General features: G+C 45.2%; 2 protein-coding genes across 2 annotated transcripts in view; one reads left to right on the top strand and one right to left on the bottom strand.

Annotated features, from left to right (window-relative positions):
• SUZ12 (SUZ12 polycomb repressive complex 2 subunit) overlaps positions 1-4,372 on the top strand; it is a 31,588-nt gene extending 27,216 nt beyond the window's left edge. Inside the window, exons 13-16 of the mRNA XM_037406123.1 lie at positions 124-281; positions 756-954; positions 1,489-1,568; positions 1,891-4,372. Coding sequence (XP_037262020.1) covers positions 124-281; positions 756-954; positions 1,489-1,568; positions 1,891-2,236 — 783 coding nt within the window. The 3' untranslated portion in view covers positions 2,237-4,372. The remainder of the gene's footprint in view (positions 1-123; positions 282-755; positions 955-1,488; positions 1,569-1,890) is intronic.
• A 1,857-nt stretch (positions 4,373-6,229) lies between these two features.
• CRLF3 (cytokine receptor like factor 3) lies at positions 6,230-22,679 on the bottom strand. The gene is made up of 8 exons (XM_037406132.1): positions 22,480-22,679; positions 19,846-20,053; positions 17,938-18,025; positions 17,308-17,485; positions 15,613-15,835; positions 14,806-14,938; positions 9,633-9,745; positions 6,230-9,314 (listed from the first exon to the last, which is right to left on the bottom strand). Exons 1-8 carry the CDS (start codon positions 22,600-22,602, stop codon positions 9,061-9,063), a joined length of 1,320 nt encoding a protein of 439 aa, XP_037262029.1. The 5' UTR covers positions 22,603-22,679; the 3' UTR covers positions 6,230-9,060.
• Positions 22,680-22,921: the final 242 nt, after the last annotated feature.

Here is a 22,921-nt window from a genome sequence, read left to right as displayed (position 1 = left end):
GAGCTGTCAGGTTATGGACAGGGTGATACTTAAGGTATTCAGAATTGAAAAGGTTACTTACTTGAACTTCCTGATGAATTGGCATTAGTGTTTGCTAAGTGTATTTGCAATTATCTGTTTCAGTATCATCCAAAAGGTGCTAGGATAGATGTATCTATCAATGAGTGTTACGATGGCTCCTATGCAGGAAATCCCCAGGACATCCATCGTCAACCCGGATTTGCCTTCAGTCGCAATGGACCAGTCAAAAGGACGCCTATCACACACATACTTGTTTGCAGGTGGGGAGGTGGAAAACAGTCGGTCTCTATTTGTGTGATACCACATATGGACCAGATTTATGAAACTTAGGGATTTCTAAATCTGTAGGTGAATGTAAACAGTGTTACATTTTACTTATCATTAAAGTACAGTGGTCTATGACTAAATAAAATGTTACTGAAGAATGATAACTTCACCTGTGGTTTTTCTACATCTTTTCAGTTGAGGTATCTATTCTTAGTGATGGAACTCTGTGTAACTGCTTTTTCCTAAAATTTTCTTCCCCAAAAGATGGACTGTGGGTTGGAGCAGGGTGTTAAGTTTTTTAATGGGGTTTATTTCAGTGCTGGTGATTGACCCACCTCCCCCAGTATTTTTGCAAACTATAGCCTAGAAGAGTAACTTGTATTAATGAGTTACAGTTCTTAGTATTTGCATATTTGATATGATAGTTGAAAGCATTTACTTTCCCCCCCCCCCCCCCCTTCTGCTAGGCCAAAGCGTACGAAAGCAAGTATGTCAGAATTTCTTGAATCTGAAGATGGAGAAGTTGAACAGCAGCGAACATACAGCAGCGGGCACAATCGGCTGTATTTCCACAGTGACACGTGTTTACCTCTCCGTCCACAAGAAATGGAAGTCGACAGTGAGGATGAAAAGGACCCTGAATGGCTACGGGAGAAAACCATCACTGTAATTACTGCATTTACACAAAATTAAGTGGATTGTGGTTTTTAAAAGATGGTCTGCAGTTGTTGTAGGGAGCAAACAGGGCATATGTTGCGAAAATGCTGCATTTACTTTAAGAGCAAGTAGAAAATTGTGTGATGCTGAGCTATAACGATAGAAATTCATGGAATCGAAGATTGTATTTTCAAGTATGTCTTTAGTTGCCAAGCTAGCTCTGTCCGCATGTGCCCTAACAAGTTTTCATTGTTGGTGGCTGGTTTTCTCCTACAGAGGAGTGATGCTGGTGTCGCAGGAGTACACAGTGGGGTGTGTATATAATGTGGAAGTAATTTATCATCACAGGTCTCTACGTGATAGGACTTTTCCAACCTTTTTGACTGCAGTGCTGCAGTACCCGAATTTTCAGCAGTAGTTATTTCTGTGACATGTAGGTGGCATAAGTTGCATTTTAGGTGTGCTTTCAATACTTGTTAGCAGACATGTGGTTCTCATGGGTGTGTTTGTTCTGTCCTTTCTCCCAATCCTTTATCTCTCCAGCAAATTGAAGAATTTTCTGATGTTAACGAAGGAGAGAAAGAAGTGATGAAATTATGGAATCTTCACGTTATGAAGCACGGGTATGTTACTGTGCTTAGTTTTGATACAAATAAATTATGGTATAGATTTGGTTGGCCGTTTTGCATTGCAATTCACTAAGTACTTAAAACTCAGCTCAGTTTAGGGAAGGATCATTGAAGGATAATTTGGTAAGGAGTGTTTTAAGGTTTTAAAAATGTTCTTGCACCTAGTAGCGCTGTGGCTTTGAAAAGAGCACTACTGCAGATGTTGAGGCTATGTAATAGCTGGACTATGCATTTACATTGATAAACCATGTTGTAGGGTATCTTTTTGGTCTTGAAAGTGTCCTGCTTGCCTAATGATGGCTTTCTAATTTGACAGGTTTATTGCTGACAATCAAATGAATCACGCCTGTATGCTGTTTGTGGAAAACTATGGACAAAAAATAATTAAGAAGAACTTGTGTCGAAACTTTATGCTACATCTGGTCAGCATGCATGACTTTAACCTCATCAGCATAATGTCAATAGACAAAGCTGTTGCCAGGCTCCGAGAGATGCAGCAGAAGTTAGAGAAAGGAGAATCAGCTTCCCCAACAGATGAGGAATCTTCTGAGGAACAAAGTGGGACAACAAATGGATATAGTGAAAATAATATGAGAGAGAGAATTTCAGAAATGGATAGCATCTCAGGTGTCACAAAACAGAGCAAGAAACAAAAGCTCTGAAGTCAAAAGTCAATTGCCATTCAACGGACAAGCATTGAAGTGACATTCTAGGGTGCATGAGCTCTATAAAGAATTACACACAAAAATACAGAGGTTCCAAACAGGCACTGCTGGATGGAAATAAATGATTTCAACAAGGATATTGTTTTAACAGGGTTTCTATTCAGTTAATTATGCAAGTACATGTATATTGGTTTTGGTGATGTAATGACAATATTCTAAGAGTTTGAGCATGAAGAGCAATATGAAAATCTTTTTGTAATTTTAGTAATTAGTGTCTTAAGAACTTTATGGAATTTACATAATTTAAGTATATGTAAAACCGTTTTTATATTAAGATTTTTGCATCTGTATCTGGCTGTTTTTCCTACCATGAAGTTGTGAAACATTGGGGAAGGGGGATTGGGATACAGTTTCTGCTTTTCTTAGAAATTCTCCAGTTAGCTTTTTGTGAAAATAACGTCTCACTATTTAAAGTTTAACCTTGATCCTTGTATTTGAAATCATTTACCAATTGATCATAAATTACAAATTAACTCTTTTTTTTTTTTTTTTTTTTTTTTTTTTTTCCCCACACTAAAATTATTGAAGTTGGCAAACTTAGCACTTCCTTTGTCTTGTGCCTGTTTGGAAAGAACTTGGCTTTTCATCTTACAGACACAGTGAAGTACCACCTTGGCTTTTTGAGGTTACCAGCAGTTTGGTTTTCGTGGATAATTCTGATGTATTGATCACCCAGTGTACCATTTTAAACTTGAACATTAGCTCCTTTATATTTTTATTCCGCATTTACACAGCTACACAAATGATTTGATGGGAACCCTCTTTACTGGGGTTCCGCATCGTAGCGTGCCATGCTAAAGCCGAGAGTCTAGAGTCAGGAGGTAGGCATTGCATCGATTAACTTCTTTCGAAGTTCATGCCTGCTGTTTGCCTGAGTACAGACTGCAAGTCCAGGCCATAGGTTTAGCTTTGGCTTTCGAGATGCCACTCTTGAGGGAAAAATGCACTGTAAAATTGGACCAGAAAATGTGTTGCACTTCTTATGTAAGTATTCTGTGATGTATTGTATTCAATACAGATACTAAGATGCTGACTAAACTATATTTGAGCAGTTTTGCACTGCTGTTAACACATTTTATGCATACGTTTACAGATTTTTTCCAATGGAAAGTGGTTTCACTACTGGTACAGTATCAGCACCGAAGGGTTTATTCCAGCAAGCACTGTGGTTGAGTGACATCACCTCAATTTTTTATTATCCTTAAAATATTGCATTTTTCATATTCTTTATTTATAAAGGAACAATGCTGCTGTAAATACAGGTATTTTTAATTTTTTATTTCATTCCATCACCATGAGATGCAGTTCCCTGTTTGTTTAAGGGGTATATAAGCTTTCTAATGGTGTCTTCAGAAATTTATAAAATGTAAATACTGATTTTGATGGTCCTTAAGATGTGTTTAACTGTGAGACTATTTAACTAATGGTGTGGATGTGATTTGTCATCCAGTATTAAGTTCTTAGTCACTGATTTTGTGTACAAAATAGGAAGGAGGGAAACTGCAGCTTTCATTACAAACGTCTTGAATTTGCCAGCTGTCTGAGTTTTAGCAAACTCTTAATTATGCCTCTGGATAGTACATCAAGCATTTCTCTCTGGCTTTAATTTGCTAAAGCTGTGCACATATGTAAAAAAATAGATTATTTTAGGGGAGATGTAGTTCTAGAATTATTGCTTATGTCATTTCTTAAGCAGTTATGCTCTTAATGCTTAAAAGAAGGCTAGCATTGTTTGCACAAAAAGTTGGTGATCCCCCCAAAAATAGTAATGAAATTACTTCTGTCCAGTAAACTTTGTATGTCATGTCAATTTATAATAAAAGCTGAAAAAATCCCATTGTTTTCTATTTATAAAGATGCCTTTTCTATATGTACCTTTGATAGATTTTGAAGATTCCCTGTAAGCTGGTTAAAAACAATTTGAATGGTACAGTAGATGTAAGAAGAAGAAGAAAAAAAAAAAAAAACCACAAGCAAAAAACAACCAGTTCAGTTGTTTAAATGAACCATTGTTTTTACATTAAATGTTTTCTTTGAAATCGGCTTTTGTACATAAAGTTCAGTAATATAAAATCTGCCATGATGGTTGTCCAGTTGTTTTGTGTGCATGCAGAAAGGCCACAAGCAGCACCTTGGATAAACTTTCTCTTCTGCATGTCTTTTAAAATTGGGATACATGTTCTTCCTTGGCTAGATTGTTACAAAGGTAGCGAAGTTTCTGACCAGTCTTTTTGTAGTATTTAAGGTGTCTCCATACATAACCAGGTTTTTAGCTGGATTATAATTTGCCTTCTCATTTCTTGGGGCTAGCACTGAATACCTGAGCTCTAGCTGTAAGTTGTGTATTACTGTTTAGAACTGTAATTTATACAACTGAAAATGAAACGTACCACTTGTGTCAGTTATAAAAGTAAGACTTGTGTGTTTTGCCTGCAAATGGTTAATGTTTCAAACAGATTTCACAAGATCCTTAGTTCCTTTGGAACAAAGTTGAAATCGCTGTCAGTTTGTAATGGTGCTTCTCTGGGACTGTAGAGGATGGATGTTCCAGGTACTACAGAACAAAATGAAAAACGAGTGAGGAATCGTGCACTGCTTGGCCAAGTGGTGACTGTTGGATAGCAGACACCGAAAATCTGTTTCCGTGTCAGAACTAACTCAGATACTGGCATACAGGGGGTGTGACAAGCCGGGTCCTGTGAAGTTGACTTCACGCTGCAGCTGTCCTATGCTATCGTCTCAGAAACTGGCCAGGTTCTTCTAACCCAGCCTTCAGTGTGTTCATGGCAGATTTTAATGGTGTGTTGTATTTGGTGACGATCTTAACAGATCTGTGAACCCCAAGTTGGAACCTAACGTATGACTTGAATATTTAATTCAGTGCATTAAATACTATATTCAAAATCATTAGCTGAATTTAAGTTGTTAACTCTTAAGCGTACGTTGCTTTGAGTGTGTCTTGAATGTAGTTCTTGAGTTTTTTGGGGGTGGGATGTAAAGATTCACTGCCTGGAATGAAGCAGTTGCAAGTAACTCAAACTGTTCTGGTTACTGAAGTAATCACAAAACCAAAACCCCAAACTGTACAGCCCCCCCCCCCAACCCAGCAATTTCACTTTGAGAATGCAGGAATGACTCTATGGGGGCAGTTTTGACAATATTGTTCAAAGTTAAGTGTTTCTTAATTTGCAGAACAGTTTGGTGCCATCATCAGCCAGTGCTTGAATGAGGGTGTTCCTGTCGGGCCGGATCCTGGTTGTAACTGATCCTACGTGGCTTCACAGTGGAGAAGACGAGTTCCAAATGGAGTAGGTAAGCCTGCCTTCCGTGACTGCTGCCTGCTCTTCTTGGGTTGCTTGATTTGAGAGATGCACCCTCTAGGAGAAATACTCGGCCCCTTACTGTAGAGAAAGTTTGTTTTATGAAGGGTGTATTTATACAAGAAAGCTACCAACTTGGGAGTCTTACTTAAACTTGTTTCACAAGTCATTTTTTCCCTTAAAAGAGACCAAAGGGAACAGGCTGCAGGTAAAGCAGAACTAGGAATTAAGTAAAGCTGTGTGGAAGTTCAACATGGGCTTGACTTCAAGAGGATCAAATACCTTTTACTTCTTGCTTAAGTCATGGTGGCCAAAACCTACTGTTATCTATCGAGGTAAGTAGCATACAGATGTTTTCAACTAATTTTTTAAAAAAAGGAGAATTAGTATTTCTGTCAGCTGCCAGTTAAGATCTGAACTTCAGCTGGGAATCAAATGCACAATTAAGAAACCTGGGGAAAAAATTGTTGAGGACTCCTGAGGGACAGAAAATGAAAAAAATAAAGGGAAAGGCTGCAGTGCTACAGAATATGTTCTCTTATGTTCTTGTTAGAATGCAGTGATACTCAGCTTTGTGCCCCAACCAATAATTTACTGGGCCATACACAGGTGAGGGATAAAACTTTATTTAAAAAAATTCAAATTTCACTTGACACAAGTCTTAGTTGAGGTAAGTGAATGTACTAGCTTAAGAAAACAACTTTAAGGATTGGATTCCATAAGCAGTGAACACTCTTGCTTAGAAGGCTCCAACAGCTAGAGGTGAAAATCTGTAAAGGAGAAGTGTCAAGTCGTCTGTCTAGCTGAACTATTGTGGGAGAACTGAATTGCAACCTTTGCAATTCGAGCCTCTCCTGACTGCATCCTGCACTGCTTGATTACTTGGGTCTCTTATCCTGAGGCTCTTCACCCCTCCCAGGTTTAAAAGGTGCAGCTCTAAGAGGTGGCTGAACAGTACCTAATTTGCAATGTGGACTGCTAGGCTTCTGTTAAGTTAAAAAAACAAAACAAAACCAAAACAACAAAAAAACCCTGAAATACCCCCCCCTTGGCAAGCTGCCCTTGTTGAACATACTGCTAACGACTGAAGTCAGAAAGACAGTTTCTTCTATTGCCATCCTCGGCTCTCGGAGGGAGCAGTGGGGCCTCCCGTGGCCCTTCACAGTCATCTTAAGCTGTTTTGTATATTGTGAGCAAACTGACGAGGTGTTAGGATCTCTGGAAGTACCTGAATTCAAGGCTTAAGCTGAACTTTTGAAGACGCAAGCACGTATCCTGTGGAATCCACAGTCCGATTAGCCCCTCCCAGAGCCGGTGAAAAGGTACCTGACCTGGCGGTACCTCACAAGTGTACATAGTCACAACTGTAGTTTCCATACGGTAAAAGTACTAAGTTACAACTAGTACCTGACACCTAAGTATCGAAGTAAAATTATCAGCACTAAGTGGAGCAAGATTTAAGCCGGCTGCTAGCTGGAGTGCCAGGCTGACCCTCTAAACAGGCTGATACAGTTTTATCATCTACTGAACCTTCCTGGCTACAGGAAAAGAACCGTATTTTTTAAGTATTGACAATAACACTTCACAAAGGAACACTGGAAGTACAGGACACGCTAGTATTCTCTTACTTCCTGACTGTGAAATAGTTGAGCTTGAAAAACTGAGAATACTGCAGGCTTTTTCTTGCTAACACTGGATCATCTTACCTGCAGGTCTCCAGTCCTCCTCACTTTGTGTCTGGCAGGAAATTCCAACCTAGCTCTGCCTTGTGCAAGTTCTTTGCATCCACCTGAATCTACTCACAATTTTTTTTTCCTCTTTTAAATGGTAAAATACCAACAGCCCTTTTCCTCTTCTGAATTCTTGTACCCCTACTAAGGATGCTTGGGGAAAAAAAATGCAGGCAAGATTACTGATCTTTTTGTACCGACAAGGAAAGTATGGGGGTTATTAATCTAATGTAAATTAAGCTCTTTATGCTAGCATAGAGAGCTAATTAGCATGTTGACACCAAAGGAAAAAGGGCAGAATGATTGTCTAGGTTCTATAAAAATACTGCTATTCTGACATGCTAAAATATATTTAATTTTAATTGAATTTGAGGTAAGAACGCCCTCAGTTAACATTATTTCAAAATATTCTTTAACTGCAGTAGTATTGCAACCTTTTGACCAGGAATAGGCTCTCTAAGTTCATTCTAACTTTCAGTTGCTCCTTAGGGGAATTAGTGGTAACTTTATGTAACTTCTGAATTAAACATCAATTAATTCATAATAATCTTTTACCCCATCCTGCTGGGTGGAGGAGAGTGCTAAATTACCACCACCTCTGCCAACAGGGCACCTCAGCCCATCCTCTCCCACGGGGGATCTCCAGCAGCAGCCCCAGCTTGCCCAGGCTGCCTCGTCCGTCCCGACTGCTCGGACCATAAACCCGTACTGTTGCCCATGAGTGCAAGGTGTTCCCCAGTGGCTCGCTGGGATTTCCTGGAATCCTGTACATCACAACAGCACTTCCCTTGTCTCTGTCATGGGACAACAGAAAGGAGCTTCTTTCCAAGTCTTAGGGGGCTGTGCATGGAATCGTGGCTGCCGATCCGCACATCATGCCTAGGGACTAAATCGCCAGGACTTGCTCTGACACAGGCTACGTGGTGAGTCACAACTAGGGAAGACCTTCGGAGCAGATAAGGACAACCGCCCGACCCTAGGCATTGGTCTGGTTTGAGGCAAGCATCTGCATTAAATTGATGTAAGCATCACCATGCAGCTATTCTGGAAGATATATTCCAAGTGACAACACAGAAAATAGTTCAAGAAATATCTGGAAATAAGGCACTTAAGTGAGACATTAACAGACTGGCTACATATTTAAACAGACATTATGGCTCAGACGTCCTTGCTCTGGAGGAACGAACAGTACCGTGCGTGGAAGAAATGGCTGTTACACGCAGAACCCCCTCTGCATTCACACTATTAAGGCAGCACTGTGTACAAGGAGGCGTAGCAGGACATCACTGCTCTAAATACTTTGATCTTTTTGAGTGGTATAAATAAAACTTTGGTCCCTTACCACCCCTCTAAATGTTTACAGGCTTATTTCACAGAACAGCAGCATTAAGCAAAGTTATTTCTACACAACACACGTACCCTGAGACTAGAGTACAATGAAATACTGACAAAAATCAAGTCTGGAGGAAAAAGGGGAAAGGTCTTACGAACTGCTTAAATTACTTTGCCTACACAAATGCCTGCTTCTAACTTTTTCCAGAGTAACAAATCCAATGTTTCACAATTGTTTTTTTTACATGAATCCAGTAGGAAATACAATATAGTGGAGTTCAAGTAGTATAAAGACAGTTTTTGTTAACAGGTTGTTGATGTTGAACAGCTGGAAACCCAGGTTTTAACATTACCCTTTATGAAATCTGCTTGCTTTCTGCTAGAACACCAAAACTTTCCAGCCTGGGTATGAAAACGAGCATCCAAAATACAAAGAGCCACAACACTGATCAAGTACCCAGTCAAAGACCACTTCTCTGTTGTTAGAGCTAATGGTTACTCGAAGCTTGACATTTCCCCCCTCGGTGCCAGAAGGCCCTAACTGTACAACTTCCATGTCAAATGTCACAGTCGATCCAGAAGTTACGGCAGGCAGCTGGTTTGTCATCTCTTTTCCATTTACAAATACTGCCCCTGAAATAGTCAAGACATCAAATATTATTTCTCACTTTCTGTACACACTAACATGCAATACTGTGTCTCCCTGTTTTCTTGCAGGCACAAGAAAGGGGAAGCAGCATTCCTTTTTGTCACATCGGAGGCGACAGTAACTGCAAGCCAGAAAAGGAGATCCATAATCTCACCAAAGATTTTAACTGCACAAGCCATACGTACGTAAAAGGTGGGTGAAGTTGTTCATATGTGATCCAGGGATACAAAGAACCAGGGGCTATGGCTTTTGGGAAAGAAAAAAAAAAAATCACATCCTTCAATTATGTGATAGAGACTCACCATTGGTGCTAATGCACACCGCTTTATCGCGCTGCAGGGAATCGTAGCCATTCTGCTGCTCCACACACACACCCAGGCTGTCTCGTCTGTCTGGCTGTCCCACGGTTTCAATTCTACCAAGCAAATAGTTAAGTCAGACCCTGAAGGTTTAAATCAAAACATACAATGAAATCCAGGCAGTAATACCCTGCCACACCAGACCTCTGTACTGCGCTCCAGCGCTTTCAGCAAATTCCTCCAACCTTTTGGGGAGATCCCTGTTGCATGACCAGAAGTCCTACCAGCTTTCCCAACAGCTCCACACAGCAGTGCTCTATTCATCTGTATAAAACACGAATCTGCTTCCTGCAAACCTTCATTGCTATTTAATAAAATTACTCGCTGTCACAGCTTAGTTATCTGAAATAAATTTCAGTTATCTGAAGCAACCACTACACACCAAGCTAGAACCATCTATACCAGGTTACTGGTCCACATCGTGTTTTATGGGGAGACGGCTGTAGTTTCAGCAAGTATTTAGTAAGGATGACTCAAACGGATTTTTCTGAGCCCTGCCATGTTCTGCTGTAAAGGGGTGGGGGTGGAAGGCTGATGTGTTTGGGTGGGTGTGGTGGTGTTTTGGTTTGGTGTTTTTAATAAATCAGCTTGGTACAAATGTGTATTAAAAGCAGGAACACTTTTTAGTCTGGCTTCTGCTCAGCTGCATTTAGGATTTTGGTCCTGGGAAAGAATCTCCAAAGAAAAAGCAAACAAGTTGTGCAAACAACCGGGGAGGGCAGTTCCCTCCCGGCCCTAGCAGCTGAGCGGGGCTGCACGGTTTGTACCCTGGAGGGCTCTTCTGTATTTGAGTCCTTTCTCTTGTACTGCCACCTCAGAGGTGCTAAATCAGGGAGTGAGCAGAGTGCCTCGGCAAACTGATGGTCTTTCCTAGAAAGTAAAACTGGTTATTTTCAGCTTGAGAGTAACAGCAATAACTGATACATGGTTGTTGCCAAACAGCAGAAAGTCTCTGGTGGAAGCTTTTTAAGAACTGCAGATTACACTGTAGACTGGCACATGATGGGTTAATTCTTTCAAAAGGGAAGATAAAATTGGAACCATGTTTTACTTTTGCACTCCATTAGGTTTTTCAGTCCCCTGGGGACGTCACTAAGATAGCAGAAGCCTTGCACTGTAAAGCAAAGCAAAAACCCTAAATTTAATTATCCAAGAAACTTTTAGTTTTGAAGTGACCACCATGTTTTCCTAAAACAGCTTTAAATGAGATTTCAAATTGATTTTGGTGCTCTGCTTTAGATTTTAAACTTAGAGTTACTGCTGAAGCTTTATAAACAGCTATTTATCTGCAAACTGTGCATACAGCAACATTAATTCATTCCATCCCTAGTCAAGGGAGTGTTTCTTGACTTTTGGGTTGGTAATAAGCGTTTGTACAGTCACAGGAATGACCAAAAATGCATCATTCTAAACCCATTAAAAAGTAGGAATTCTATCATGTCAATCTGTATCCACACTGCCTTCCTCGTTTCTACAGACCTCTTCTGCAAAGCACTGTCAAGGCAGCCTGGATGGGCAGAAGTAGGAAGAAAAACACCAGACTAGCAGCAGGACAGTGAACGCTGGAGGTAGGAGCAACAGCACACCCGGAGTGGGAGTGTTTACACAGGAGTCAGTCAGTCCACGCTGAATCAGGACCAGCTGAGGGGGTTTAGGTTCAGCGCTCTTGGTGGTGTCCACGCTGAATCAGGCCACATTTCTGTATACATCTGTACTCCTCACACCCAGGCTTCCCAGCGTCAGGGCTCCCCTTGCTACATCGCTGCCCCTACTCCCAGGAGCAGGCTGGGCTGCACGCTAACGCGCGGTAGGAAAGAGCCAAACCTTCCCTGCAGCACACCGAGGCAGCACCACCCGCATGCCCCAGGCACCGGCTGAGCTGTGATGCTGCAGCAGCCTGCCTCCCCTCGCTCTGCCTCCCCTCGCTCTGCCTCCCCTCGCTCTGCCTCCCCTCGCTCTGCCTCCCCTCGCTCTGCCTCCCCTCGCTCTGCCTCCCCTCGCTCTGCCTCCCCTCGCTCTGCCTCCCCTCGCTCTGCCTCCCCTCGCTCTGCCTCCCCTCGCTCTGCCTCCCCTCGCTCTGCCCCCCTCGCTCTGCCTCCCCTCGCTCTGCCTCCCCTCGCTCTGCCTCCCCTCGCTCTGCCTCCCCTCGCTCTGCCTCCCCTCGCTCTGCCTCCCCTCGCTCTGCCTCCCTCGCTCTGCCTCCCCTCGCTCTGCCTCCCCTCGCTCTGCCTCCCCTCGCTCTGCCTCCCCTCGCTCTGCCTCCCCTCGCTCTGCCTCCCCTCGCTCTGCCTCCCCTCGCTCTGCCTCCCCTCGCTCTGCCTCCCCTCGCTCTGCCTCCCCTCGCTCTGCCTCCCCTCGCTCTGCCTCCCCTCGCTCTGCCTCCCCTCGCTCTGCCTCCCCTCGCTCTGCCTCCCCTCGCTCTGCCTCCCCTCGCTCTGCCTCCCCTCGCTCTGCCTCCCCTCGCTCTGCCTCCCCTCGCTCTGCCTCCCCTCGCTCTGCCTCCCCTCGCTCTGCCTCCCCTCGCTCTGCCTCCCCTCGCTCTGCCTCCCCTCGCTCTGCCTCCCCTCGCTCTGCCTCCCCTCGCTCTGCCTCCCCTCGCTCTGCCTCCCCTCGCTCTGCCTCCCCTCGCTCTGCCTCCCCTCGCTCTGCCTCCCCTCGCTCTGCCTCCCCTCGCTCTGCCTCCCCTCGCTCTGCCTCCCCTCGCTCTGCCTCCCCTCGCTCTGCCTCCCCTCGCTCTGCCTCCCCTCGCTCTGCCTCCCCTCGCTCTGCCTCCCCTCGCTCTGCCTCCCCTCGCTCTGCCTCCCCTCGCTCTGCCTCCCCTCGCTCTGCCTCCCCTCGCTCTGCCTCCCCTCGCTCTGCCTCCCCTCGCTCTGCCTCCCCTCGCTCTGCCTCCCCTCGCTCTGCCTCCCCTCGCTCTGCCTCCCCTCGCTCTGCCTCCCCTCGCTCTGCCTCGGCAAGAGGGGCAGGACTGGCACAGATCACCGTTCCTCTCCTTACCAGGTTTTGATTTTTCAGCAATCACTAACCAGCCCAAGTACCGCACAGAGTATCCCTGCACAACCTCCTAAGCTTCCTTTACTAGGCTGATTTTCCCCATCACATTAACAAAGTTATTCTCCAGCCTCTATGATCCCTGGACTTAAAATTTTTAAAAGCCCACTGAATGTGTGGTGGGACACTGCTCCCATCCCTCCTCACCACTTCCAGTGCTGCAGAACAAAACCTTGCCTCTCACTGCAGCACACAGATGCTGAACTAGTTCAGCTGCACCAGTTTCCCTTTGTCTCAGAGCACAGAGAAGTAACTCCGTGGGTGATCAGACGTGCTTCCTTTCTAGTAGCGGCCAGTAGAGCTGTGGTGGCTTCCTGACAAAGTCAGAATGATCTTCATAGGCCATCTGCTGGATGAGCCCAAATCCCAGCCTGGCCAGACTGACCGTGGCTCCCCTCTGCAAGCAAAAGCTTTAGGGATGGCTGCAGAGCAGGTCACTGCAGGAATGTTCCCTTTTCTAAGGGCAGCTCCCCAAAGGCTGCAAAGAAACAGAATGAGTCTTGACTTAAAGCAATATTTTCCTACAGCTTGTCCAAATGCCTCACCCCAGAGGAAAACTGCAGTAGTTTATCTTTAAAAAGCTGGTACAAAGCATTGCATTTACGGCAGCTTCACTTTTCACCGATGAGCTATGCCTGTGTCCTGAACGTACAAGAAGAATACAAAGCTGCTTCACAAACTTCACAAACATCTGTAACGTGAACCTTGCTTATTTGGTTCGCTCAGCCAGCCACTTCTCCCCTTCTGAATACACTTCTGTTTCAACAGATGGAGAAAGCCAAGTACCACATCTCCCTGCTCGGGAAAATCTCACACACACACTTTCAAACAAGGAGCTGCTCATGGACCTTGAAAGAGGAACAATCAAATTTTGAGGTTGTCTTCAGTCTTAAGATTAATGTCATTATAGTTCTTGTGGACACGTGCTTCTTAATGCTCTGCCATCCTGAAACAATCTCCTCTTGGAGAGGAGTCCACATTACCAAAATGTAAAGCAAAAGATTTTCATGTGCTACCAATAAAAAAAGATAAAAGGCATTGGTCTGAAAAGGAACCAAGGGAAACCTCGAAGTTCTGCCTTTAATTTCACAGGCATTTCTGAGCCAAGAGATGTTAAATCTAGCAACAGATTCCAAATGAAAGCTTTGGATCTTTTTATCCCGTCTCAGACAGGGCAACTGAATACATCTTCCTACTACAACCATCTAAAGTTAATTCATTACCAGGAAGGGAGAAATGAAACACCACGGAGTAAGTTACAGAAATACCACGAATAGCCCCCTTAAATTGCCTTTGAGGGTTGCCTACTGTACAGCAAGTTGTTTTATTTAACCAGGGAAAGATGGAATAAAGCTTCAGAGTCTCTGAGGTCTGTAATTACAGCTGACATATCCACAAGGACATTCCTCATACCCTGTTAAACAGCATCATCTCAGGGACAGGACTACAGGCAGCAAAGCTGCCAAAGTTTCTAATCGTGTTCTGTGTGAAATGGAAAGCTTGAACTTCACAAGATCTCTTCTCCACTCAGGATTTTCTAATGCCAGTTTCAAGCAGTAGTCTGATCAGCCCTAATTATCTCAGTTAAAGACATCAGTGCCAGACTGTCCCAACAGCACATACAGTATCTTCATGTCCAAAGCCTTCAGAGCTCACGGACAGTCTGGGAAGGAAAGCACCCCCTGACCCCAGGTTAGAAAGAATCAATGTCGAGCCTCCACTGACTGCTGAGTGGCCAGTAACAGCTGCTACAGAACCTGAGGAAGTTCAGCATTCCACAGGCTTGCTCAGCATGGGCTAGGGCTCTATTTTACCATCCCTCAGGAGTTCACTCATCTCTGTTTTAGATAGGAGCGGGTCCTACAAAAACAGCAGGTGTTTTCCTAAAGAGCCAGGAGGTAGGAGCACAGAGAAGGAAGCTCAGACTTCACACAGACACGCTACCTCGACTAGGGCTGAGCTGGTGTAAAACTCCAACATGCATCATGACTCAGGTTTATGTACAATTCAGGTGTAATTGCTCACAGGAGACGCACCAGAGAACAGTTTCCCAGAAAGTACTTGCCTGAATGTTAATGTCTGCCCACAGAAGTAGGTGGGAGCTTTGGAGTAGAGCACACCACATGACTGAGAGTCGTTTCGAAGCGCTATGTTTCTTCGACTGCTCAAGCTGTAACCCTCCAAACCAGCTGTCCATTCTTCAAAAAAGAAAACAAAAAAAGCATGAAAAGTATAAACCTCAACTCAACTAGCTGCTGTCTGTGCAAAATCAAACCAGTCGCAACGTCCACTCAGTGTGCCTCATAAGAAGGTTAAGCCACATTAAGAACGGTCTGGTTTTGCCACCTTCTGACGGAGAGTTTTCTTTTTCAAATAATTTGCAATTACATAAAGTGTTTCCCAGTTCACAGATTCACCAGCAGTTCACTCTGTGTGATCCCTGTGAAGTCATATTGTAGGCAAAGGAAAACCTTCATTACCCATTGCCCTTAAAAATGTGCAAGCAAAGAGAAAATTTAGGGGTTTCTTTCTCTAAGAGCTTGTTGTAAGACTGTAACTCATCAAAATCTCTTAGGTAAGGGTGAGGGAGAAGGAAAAAAATGCTTCACTTCTGGCTCATCGACGCTTTCCGAGGCTAAGCAGTGAGGTACCTGCTGGAAAGGCGTACAATCCGTCCCTCACACTAGGAAGCAAAGAATAAACTGCAGGATGAAAGGATAATCCATCACACATTACACACACACATCATAGCTAAGGACACCCCGTCACCACACAAAAAGCAGCTCCGTGAGTCATTCAGCTATAAACCCTCAGGAGGCTGCACTGATGGCACAGGTTTAAAGGTGGAGATGACCTGCAATGAAACCAGTACCGTGGGGAACCAGCGTGGTGCAGCCGATCTGAGGAACACTCCATGGACTCCACTCCTGCCATCCATCTCCTCGGGCACAGACTCTGAACTGGTAATCGACATTTGGATCAATATGCAGCACTATGAACTCTGTCTCCGAGCCGACGTACGCATCTTCAAATTGATTGGCAGTACCCTTACGATATTGCAGCCGGTAATCTTGTGGTATGAAGTCATCATCCACCTAGAGAAACATTGATCGCATTAATAAAGGTCTGCTATTTTTTTCTTTTGCCTCTGAAGTGGCATGTATTAGGACAGTACTGCAGGCTGTAATCAAAGGTGATTCAGAGTCACAAGGTAGGAAAGAGCTGAAAGCATGCCTTATAGAAAATAAAATCAGTGTCTGAACCAACTAAAACAAAAAGAAGTACAAGAATTATTCGATTACAGTTTGAAAATATCTCTAGGAGAAGAAACATTCAATCTAGCAGAGAGATAACAAGATCCTTCAGCCAAAAGCTGAAGATAAATTTGCAGAAGAAATTCAGTGCCAGTTTTCATCACTCACTGTTACCCTTCATAAACTGTTCCAGGGAATAACTTCCAATTCTTTGATATCTCTAAGTCAAAAGAGATTCCCTCCCTCCACCATCACCACCAGAAAAGCTCTACTGTCCCCCAAGCATGACTGAGTTCAGGGAACTACTCTACAGCACAGAAGATCAGACTACATGTGACAATAGTGCCTGTGGGTTTATAATCCGAGTCCACATCCTTTACCAGGTAAAGGTGGCTGAGCAACGGCTAGCTGTTCTGAGAACAACAAAACGTTGTTTAATGCTGCCAAGGAGTGTAGAGCTGCCCAACAACTAAACCACGGGAGCACAGCAGTGATTTACTCAAAAACAGATTTTGTGCATTGAAGAGACCAGCCACGTGACTAGCTAATGCCAATATTAAAATATTTTCTCTTTCTGTCCACTCCCTAAGAAAACAAACATGTTTAGGGGTAAAAGCGTAACAGAACGGGTTCAGCCTCATCCTGGGTCTGCTAATGCGTCTTCACAGGGAAGAAAAGCGTCACCCCAGCAATGAAGTTCAGTCTCGCCGAGAGTGTTTGGCTGTTACTGCTACACACACAAACCACTCGCTTCCAGAGCACAAGTGCTACGTGTGAATCACCTCTGTCAGGAACACACGCACCAGGCTTTCTTGGTCTTGTTTGTACAACAGCATCACAGGTAAGATTACGCTCTTGTATTTATTTGTTTAGTGGGAAGAGTATATGAAGTTGTTTCCTGCTTGTCCAGTACCTGGCACTTGCTTAAGCGTGGGAAGCAGGGGTAGCAGCGTTTTCAGCTGCCTCTCCTGACTTTTCCCCATACGCAGAGAAAGAGACTGTGAGGCAGAGGTCAATTAGTGTCTGCTCTTTCTGCCTGCAGATGGGAGCAGGGAGAGTCCAACAGCAAGAGTCTAACACACAAGTGTCACCGGCAGGCAGACACAAACTCCAGCACCAACCACAACATCACTAGATTACCTTGCCTTTAGATGAGGCCATCACCATAAAAATATCTTCTAAAGCTTCTAACCTACACACTGGCGTGGACTGTCCTTTGAAAGCAGTAAAGAGTCCAGAATGAAAGTGGCTTTTTCAGTTTTTATCAACAAAACTGCAGTCTGAATGGTTTTCACCCAGGATATTTTACCTACCTTACACCATCGGACTAAAATACCTCCAGGCTTCTCAACAAATTCCTCTAGCTGTACAGGTGGGCGAGATGCCACAGTTCCATGTCTGAATATTTGATTTTTCAATATAGTAAGAAGGCAATCATCCAACTGGGCAGATAAACAAGGCACGTCAACCAAGGAGGGCACTTCTGGTAAGCTGAGAAAGGAAAGTTTGCTGTAATGAGAGGGGCAAACTTCTACAAGTTTGTATTTTGTCCATACACTTGCATCCATGCAGATTTGAAAAGAGAGAACAGCTGCAGAAATTGGCGTGTGCATTTCAAACTTAAAAGACTCAGAAAACATTGTGTTTTGGCCCTAACCAGACTGTCTGTTTCTCAGTAAATACTCCGAAATACAAGCTGTTCCACAAGGAGAGGTTTCATCATTCACAAATAGAGTCTATATTTCTCCAGAACATATGGAGGTTGCAAGCTACTCCATTCTGTGACTGCCAGCCCCAAGGAAAGTCTGTGAAACAAACAGGACAATAATACCTCAAATAAAACTTTTCAGGCAATGGAGCAGAAGGCTTTTGTTTCAAAGAAGAAAAGATTCCCTATACAAGAAAAACACGTGCCGCTGCCTCAGATCACCTCAGTATCTTACCTATCTAGCTGAATATGTAAAGCTTTTTTTGTAAAGCTGCAAAGTTTCTCATTCTGTTGTCCCACATCTCCGTGGACTGCACTCTCTCCTGGAATCAAATGGTAAAAATATTCCTAATGAGACAACGTCCAAGCAAGGCATTCTTTGCTTCAAAGAATAACCAGTTCTGACACGAACAACCAATTAAACATGAAGCATTCTCAGCACTTTTGCTAGACTCTTAGCTAGAAAAATACAATTATAGTTGACAATATAAAGTCTATCTAGCAACTTTTGAAGCTCTCAAAGCTTCCCGTAGACACACCCATAACCGATGTAATAATTTGCCTCAGGTCCCAGGCAGTAGCAGAACTGGGGTGACATGCCAGAAATCAGGACTATTAATCTCTTCCTCCACCTGCTTTACAGGAAGAGAAAAGCAAAGCACGTTTACTGAGCAGAAAACAAAAAAGCAGAAGCATAAAAGCAAAAAATAATTTCAACCATTGTTCTGTTTGCTACAATGTAAATGGTAACTACTGTTGTAATGAAGGAAATAATCCATGCATTGAAGTACAGAGATAAGTAGAAATCTTGTCATAAACTTTCCGTATAAAGTAGCATCCCACACCTCAGCTTACAGAGACATAGGCTCCGTCCTCCTATCTGATGACTTTATGGTAATTTACAACATGAGCAAGCTCAGCCCTTTTCCAAATGGAGGATTACAAACGTTACAAATCTCTAAAGAAAAGCATACGTCATAACTGGCAGCAGGAGATTTAATAACCATGGAGGCTTAACTCCTTTCTGACTCAGATGCAATGTCTGCTCATTTTGACGCCACCACTTAGCGATGCCGCCGCTACAGCGGGAACGGTGACCAGTGCACAGCTAATCAGGTTCTCAAGAGATCCAACAGAAACAGCGTGTATAACACAGGCAATCTTTGCCACCACCTTGTAATTCAGTAACTTGAAACTTAAACACAAGGTGACTACCACCTGTCCCAGAGGCTGTGGTGCTAGATAAAGACCCCAACAAATTAACTGTTAACCACTGTTGGTACTCCTGTGAACAGGAGGCGTGCAGCTAGTAAGCTTTCAGTGCGATGCTCGCGCCCGAGTGGAAGCCGGTAGATTCCCTCCCTGTGGGAGTCTGCTCAATGCACTGTATTTCACAAAACTGAGCTCATGTTTTGAAAGAAAGTTAAAGTTGAGACATGAGAACAATGCAAGGAAACTGCCAACATATTCATGGCTCAGACATGCTCCCAGTAGGTTCTCCAGTGTGGGGAAAACAGTCAGGAGTGACATTCCTTTCTGGCTAGGTATTTAGCATCAGTAGGGTATAAAGTGGCCCTTATGGTGATATTCCACGCGTCCATTTTTGTCCGCATCGTCCTCAGACTTTTTTGAGAAGTTTTCCCTATAGAGCGGCCATTTCATTCCTTATGTTCCACATCAACAGTGAACATAATCGCATCTATCATCAAAGATAACCTGTTTACTTCAGCTGCTATTCCACTAAGACACAAATAACTTCCTTCAACTAACAGAGATGTTCTGTTATTATGGTACCCAAGATGTACTTTATTTCAAAGGAGCCTGACATAACCCCTCCTAGCGTGGAGGGTACAGAACATCTCTGTAGTGAGGCATTTCCAAAGCAGGTATTTCTTGCCCTTAAGGAGAGGCTACGCTGATAGAGGTACACCCTAGGATCAGAGCAAAATACTAAAATACAAACTTGGAGGAGATACTATTGATCAGCTCTATACGACAACTACTCAACTTTAACTTTTTCTTAACATCTGGTTTGAAAGAAGTCCAAAATGAGCCAAATATGCTGATCATAACAGGAATATCCCAGACATTGAGACACCCACTGGAAAGCAGAGCTAAGACTTAGTATCAGGACCTGCCTTACCTTCGCGGAGCAAATCATCGGCTGTACTGACTCCGTGCTCTATTAGTTTCTGGCATTCATCCAAGGGTTTGATGCTCTCTTGTTCGATAGCATCTACTTCCTGCAGCAGTGACATTAGTCGCTCATCCAACAGCTTCTTTAGGGTCCCTTTCAAATCGTTAAAATGCTGCTCGAGTACATCTCTGGTCAGCGTTGCACTTTCTCTGATCTAAATTCAGGTAATGGGAAAGAAGGATTCAGGAAAAAGGCAAATGCCATGCACATCTTTTATTTTTCTGAACCACCTCAATTGTATCTGCTGGAGAAAAGCTGCATGTGAAGGCAGCTTTAAAAAAGGACCACTAGCAGTTAACAAACCAGTGCAGTCATTTCTAATACATGTACAGTGGGGAAGGAGGCAAAGAAAACTAGCCCGGACAAGGGGAAGAGCATATTAACCAAGCAAAATACAAACTGGGTTATGTGTACTTTACTCGACAAATTTTTCTGGTCAGAAAAGTCCAAATGCTGTGCAGGCCTTCTCCCCACCGTCCCTCAAAACTGCTGGAATCCAGTTCAAAACCCATTCTGCCATCATATACAGGTAATCCTTGTTGGAAAGAAAAAGATACCAGGCTTTTAGAAGACTATCTAGGAGCACTTTTCCAGGCCCTATCACTTCACTGGATTTTTAAAATCCTCTTAAAGCTACTTTCTTTTCATTATTTTTGTTTTCCAGTCACCTCTGATTTGTCTGTGCTCCAGGGTTACAGGGCAGGGTGAACAGCAAGTCTGGTTTGATTCTAGAAGAACCAGACCACAGAAGGTTTTGTAAGCGCTTATTAAAATGTCTGCAAACTTGCTGAATCTGACTTTTAGGGAAGAAAATGCATTTGAACACCCCTGAGCTAAAGATGCAGAAGTCAAAAGTAAACATCTCCCTTCGAACAACTTTTTTTTTTTCCTAAGTCACACACACAAGGAAATGCTGCAACAAGCACACAGCCTTACATATAATTTCAAGATCTTTAGAAGTTACAGATAACCAACACAGGATGTTCTCTGGTTAGGTAAAATAAATTTCCTCTTCAAGTAATATTCATGAACCTCTGCAGCTGCCACACAGCTCCGTTTCCCTTCTCTTGTTATTTTAACGCTTCAGAAAAAAGGAAGTATTTCGCTTTGTGAAGGGGTGGGGCGGAGGAAGACAGAACAGTCACTTCTCTAAGCCCATTACCTCCGTTACAGGCAGATACACATCCCAGTCAACCTCAGCACTACAGACATCACTAGCTACGCAGAAGAGGAAATGCAAGTCCCAGAATACGCACAGAGCGGCGTGAAGTTTTTTGAAAACCGTGTCACATTGGTCTAAAAGAAAAGGATGCAACAGAAAGTGATCTAAAGTGCTTTTCCTATCACATCGGCCCACTGGTCCCCAAATAATAAAAGCTCCGCAATCTGATCCCCAGTCTAAGACACTGAGCACTTCGGGACACAGGGAATTCTTGGCTGTGTTCTTTGTGAACCAAATAGTGGTCCTGAAGATGGAAAGAGAGAAACAGAAACATGCACACAAGCAAAGGAATCCCCCCCAAGAGGGGAAAGAAAGAAAGGTAAGCTAACCGAGCACCCACAGCCACCATGGAAGGACAAACTGGGTCCCTCTCAGCACAGTCCGAGTTATTGCCAACACCTTCAGATTAAAGACAGCCATGACCAATTCATTTTCTTAAGCAGCCTGTGGTTTTGAAGATGACTAATTTAATGTATAGTGATTGCCCGCACTCACTCAGCAGCAGGACGCTAACCTAGGAGATCTATAGCAGATTTCTAAGCTAATGGAATCTGCTTCAGAAAAATTATCAGGTCACCACAGCAACATTTTCTGAGTTTGGTTTTGCTGGTTTTGGTTTTTTATTTAACCCTCGCAGACTTGAATCAAAGATAGCAAGGCACTGGTTCCAATCTGCAAAATGGGAAATGCTTAGAGGGTGGCTTAGCAGAGAAGCGAGTCCTTCACAGGGCTCGGTGCAGCATCGCTACCACATCTGCCTATCTCGGCGTGCACCTTCAGGCGGAGCGGGTGGGTTACCAGGGCCAGCAAACGCCCGGCTCCAGCGCACAGCTGCAGAAACCAGCAAACCTGGAATGCTGGCAACACCAGTACGTGACCCACGGGGCTCGGTGCATGGGGACGGCAGCCGAAGCGCCGGTGCTGTGAGGTGCCAGGGCAGGGCGGCCGGCGCGACGCTCCCTGCGAACTGAGGCTCAGCGCCTCTGGACACCCGTGTCCCCGCCCGGGCCACCCCCCGCCCCCAGGGACTCAGGCTCGCTACAAACACGGCGCAGCGCACGCCCCCCTCCCCCTGGTGCCCCCGGCCCTGCCCAGCCCCAGCGGCCCCGGCCCCCCCCGGCCCGGCGGGGCCCCCGCCAGCCCGACCCCGCTCCCGCCGCTGCTCCGCGACCCCGCGGCTCTGGAGGAAAAGGCGGGTGAGGGGCGCAGGAGCGGGGCCCGCCGCTGGCCCGGGAGCCCCGGCCCGCCCGGGAGCCGCCTCAGGGGGAGCCCCGGCCCCGCCGCGCCGGCCGGGAGGGGCGGCAGCCACGACGCCTCCCGGCCCCTCGTCCCCGAGCGCCCCCGCCCCGCATCCCCACCTGCTTCCGCGCCTGGTGCAGCCCCCGCAGCCGCTGCTCCAGCTCCCGCCGGTAGCTCCGCGCCGCCTCGATGCATTCCCGAGCCTCCTGCAAGAGGAGCCGCACCTCTGCCTCGGCCTCCATGGGCAGCCGCGGCGGCGACGCGGCCGGCGGGGCGGAGCAGCAGGCGGGCCTGGCCCCCGGAAGGGCCGCGGGGCGGGGCGGGAAGCGCGGCGGGGAGCGGTAGCCCCGTGCCGGCGGCGGGGCGGCACCGGCCTGCGGAGCGGCGGGACGCAGGCGGGCGCAGCCCCCGCCCCGGGCCGCCTCAGCGCGCCGCCGGCCCCCCTGGCGGGCTGGGCCCCTCCCGCGCCCCGCCCCGCAGCGCGAAACCCGAGTGACGGCGGCGGCGGCGGAGCGCGGCGGGGGCGTGGCCGCGGTGGCACGTGATCCGGCCCGCGGAGAA

This window comes from Falco rusticolus, chromosome 1, assembly GCF_015220075.1.
Source record: "Falco rusticolus isolate bFalRus1 chromosome 1, bFalRus1.pri, whole genome shotgun sequence".
NCBI lineage: Eukaryota > Metazoa > Chordata > Aves > Falconiformes > Falconidae > Falco > Falco rusticolus.
Note: the sequence above shows the minus strand (reverse complement) of the source record. Positions and strands in the feature narration are given on the sequence as shown.

What these genes read in the sequence shown, in the direction of transcription:
- CRLF3 (XM_037406132.1), bottom strand. Translation starts at nt 22,602, where the DNA reads ATGGAGGCCGAGGCAGAGGTGCGGCTCCTCTTGCAGGAGGCTCGGGAA. An exon ending in TGCACCAGGCGCGGAAGCAG is followed by an intron (nt 20,054 to 22,479) that starts GTGGGGATGCGG and finishes ACCTGAATTTAG; the next exon opens with ATCAGAGAAAGTGCAACGCT. An exon ending in CGATGATTTGCTCCGCGAAG is followed by an intron (nt 18,026 to 19,845) that starts GTAAGGCAGGTC and finishes ATTTGATTCCAG; the next exon opens with GAGAGAGTGCAGTCCACGGA.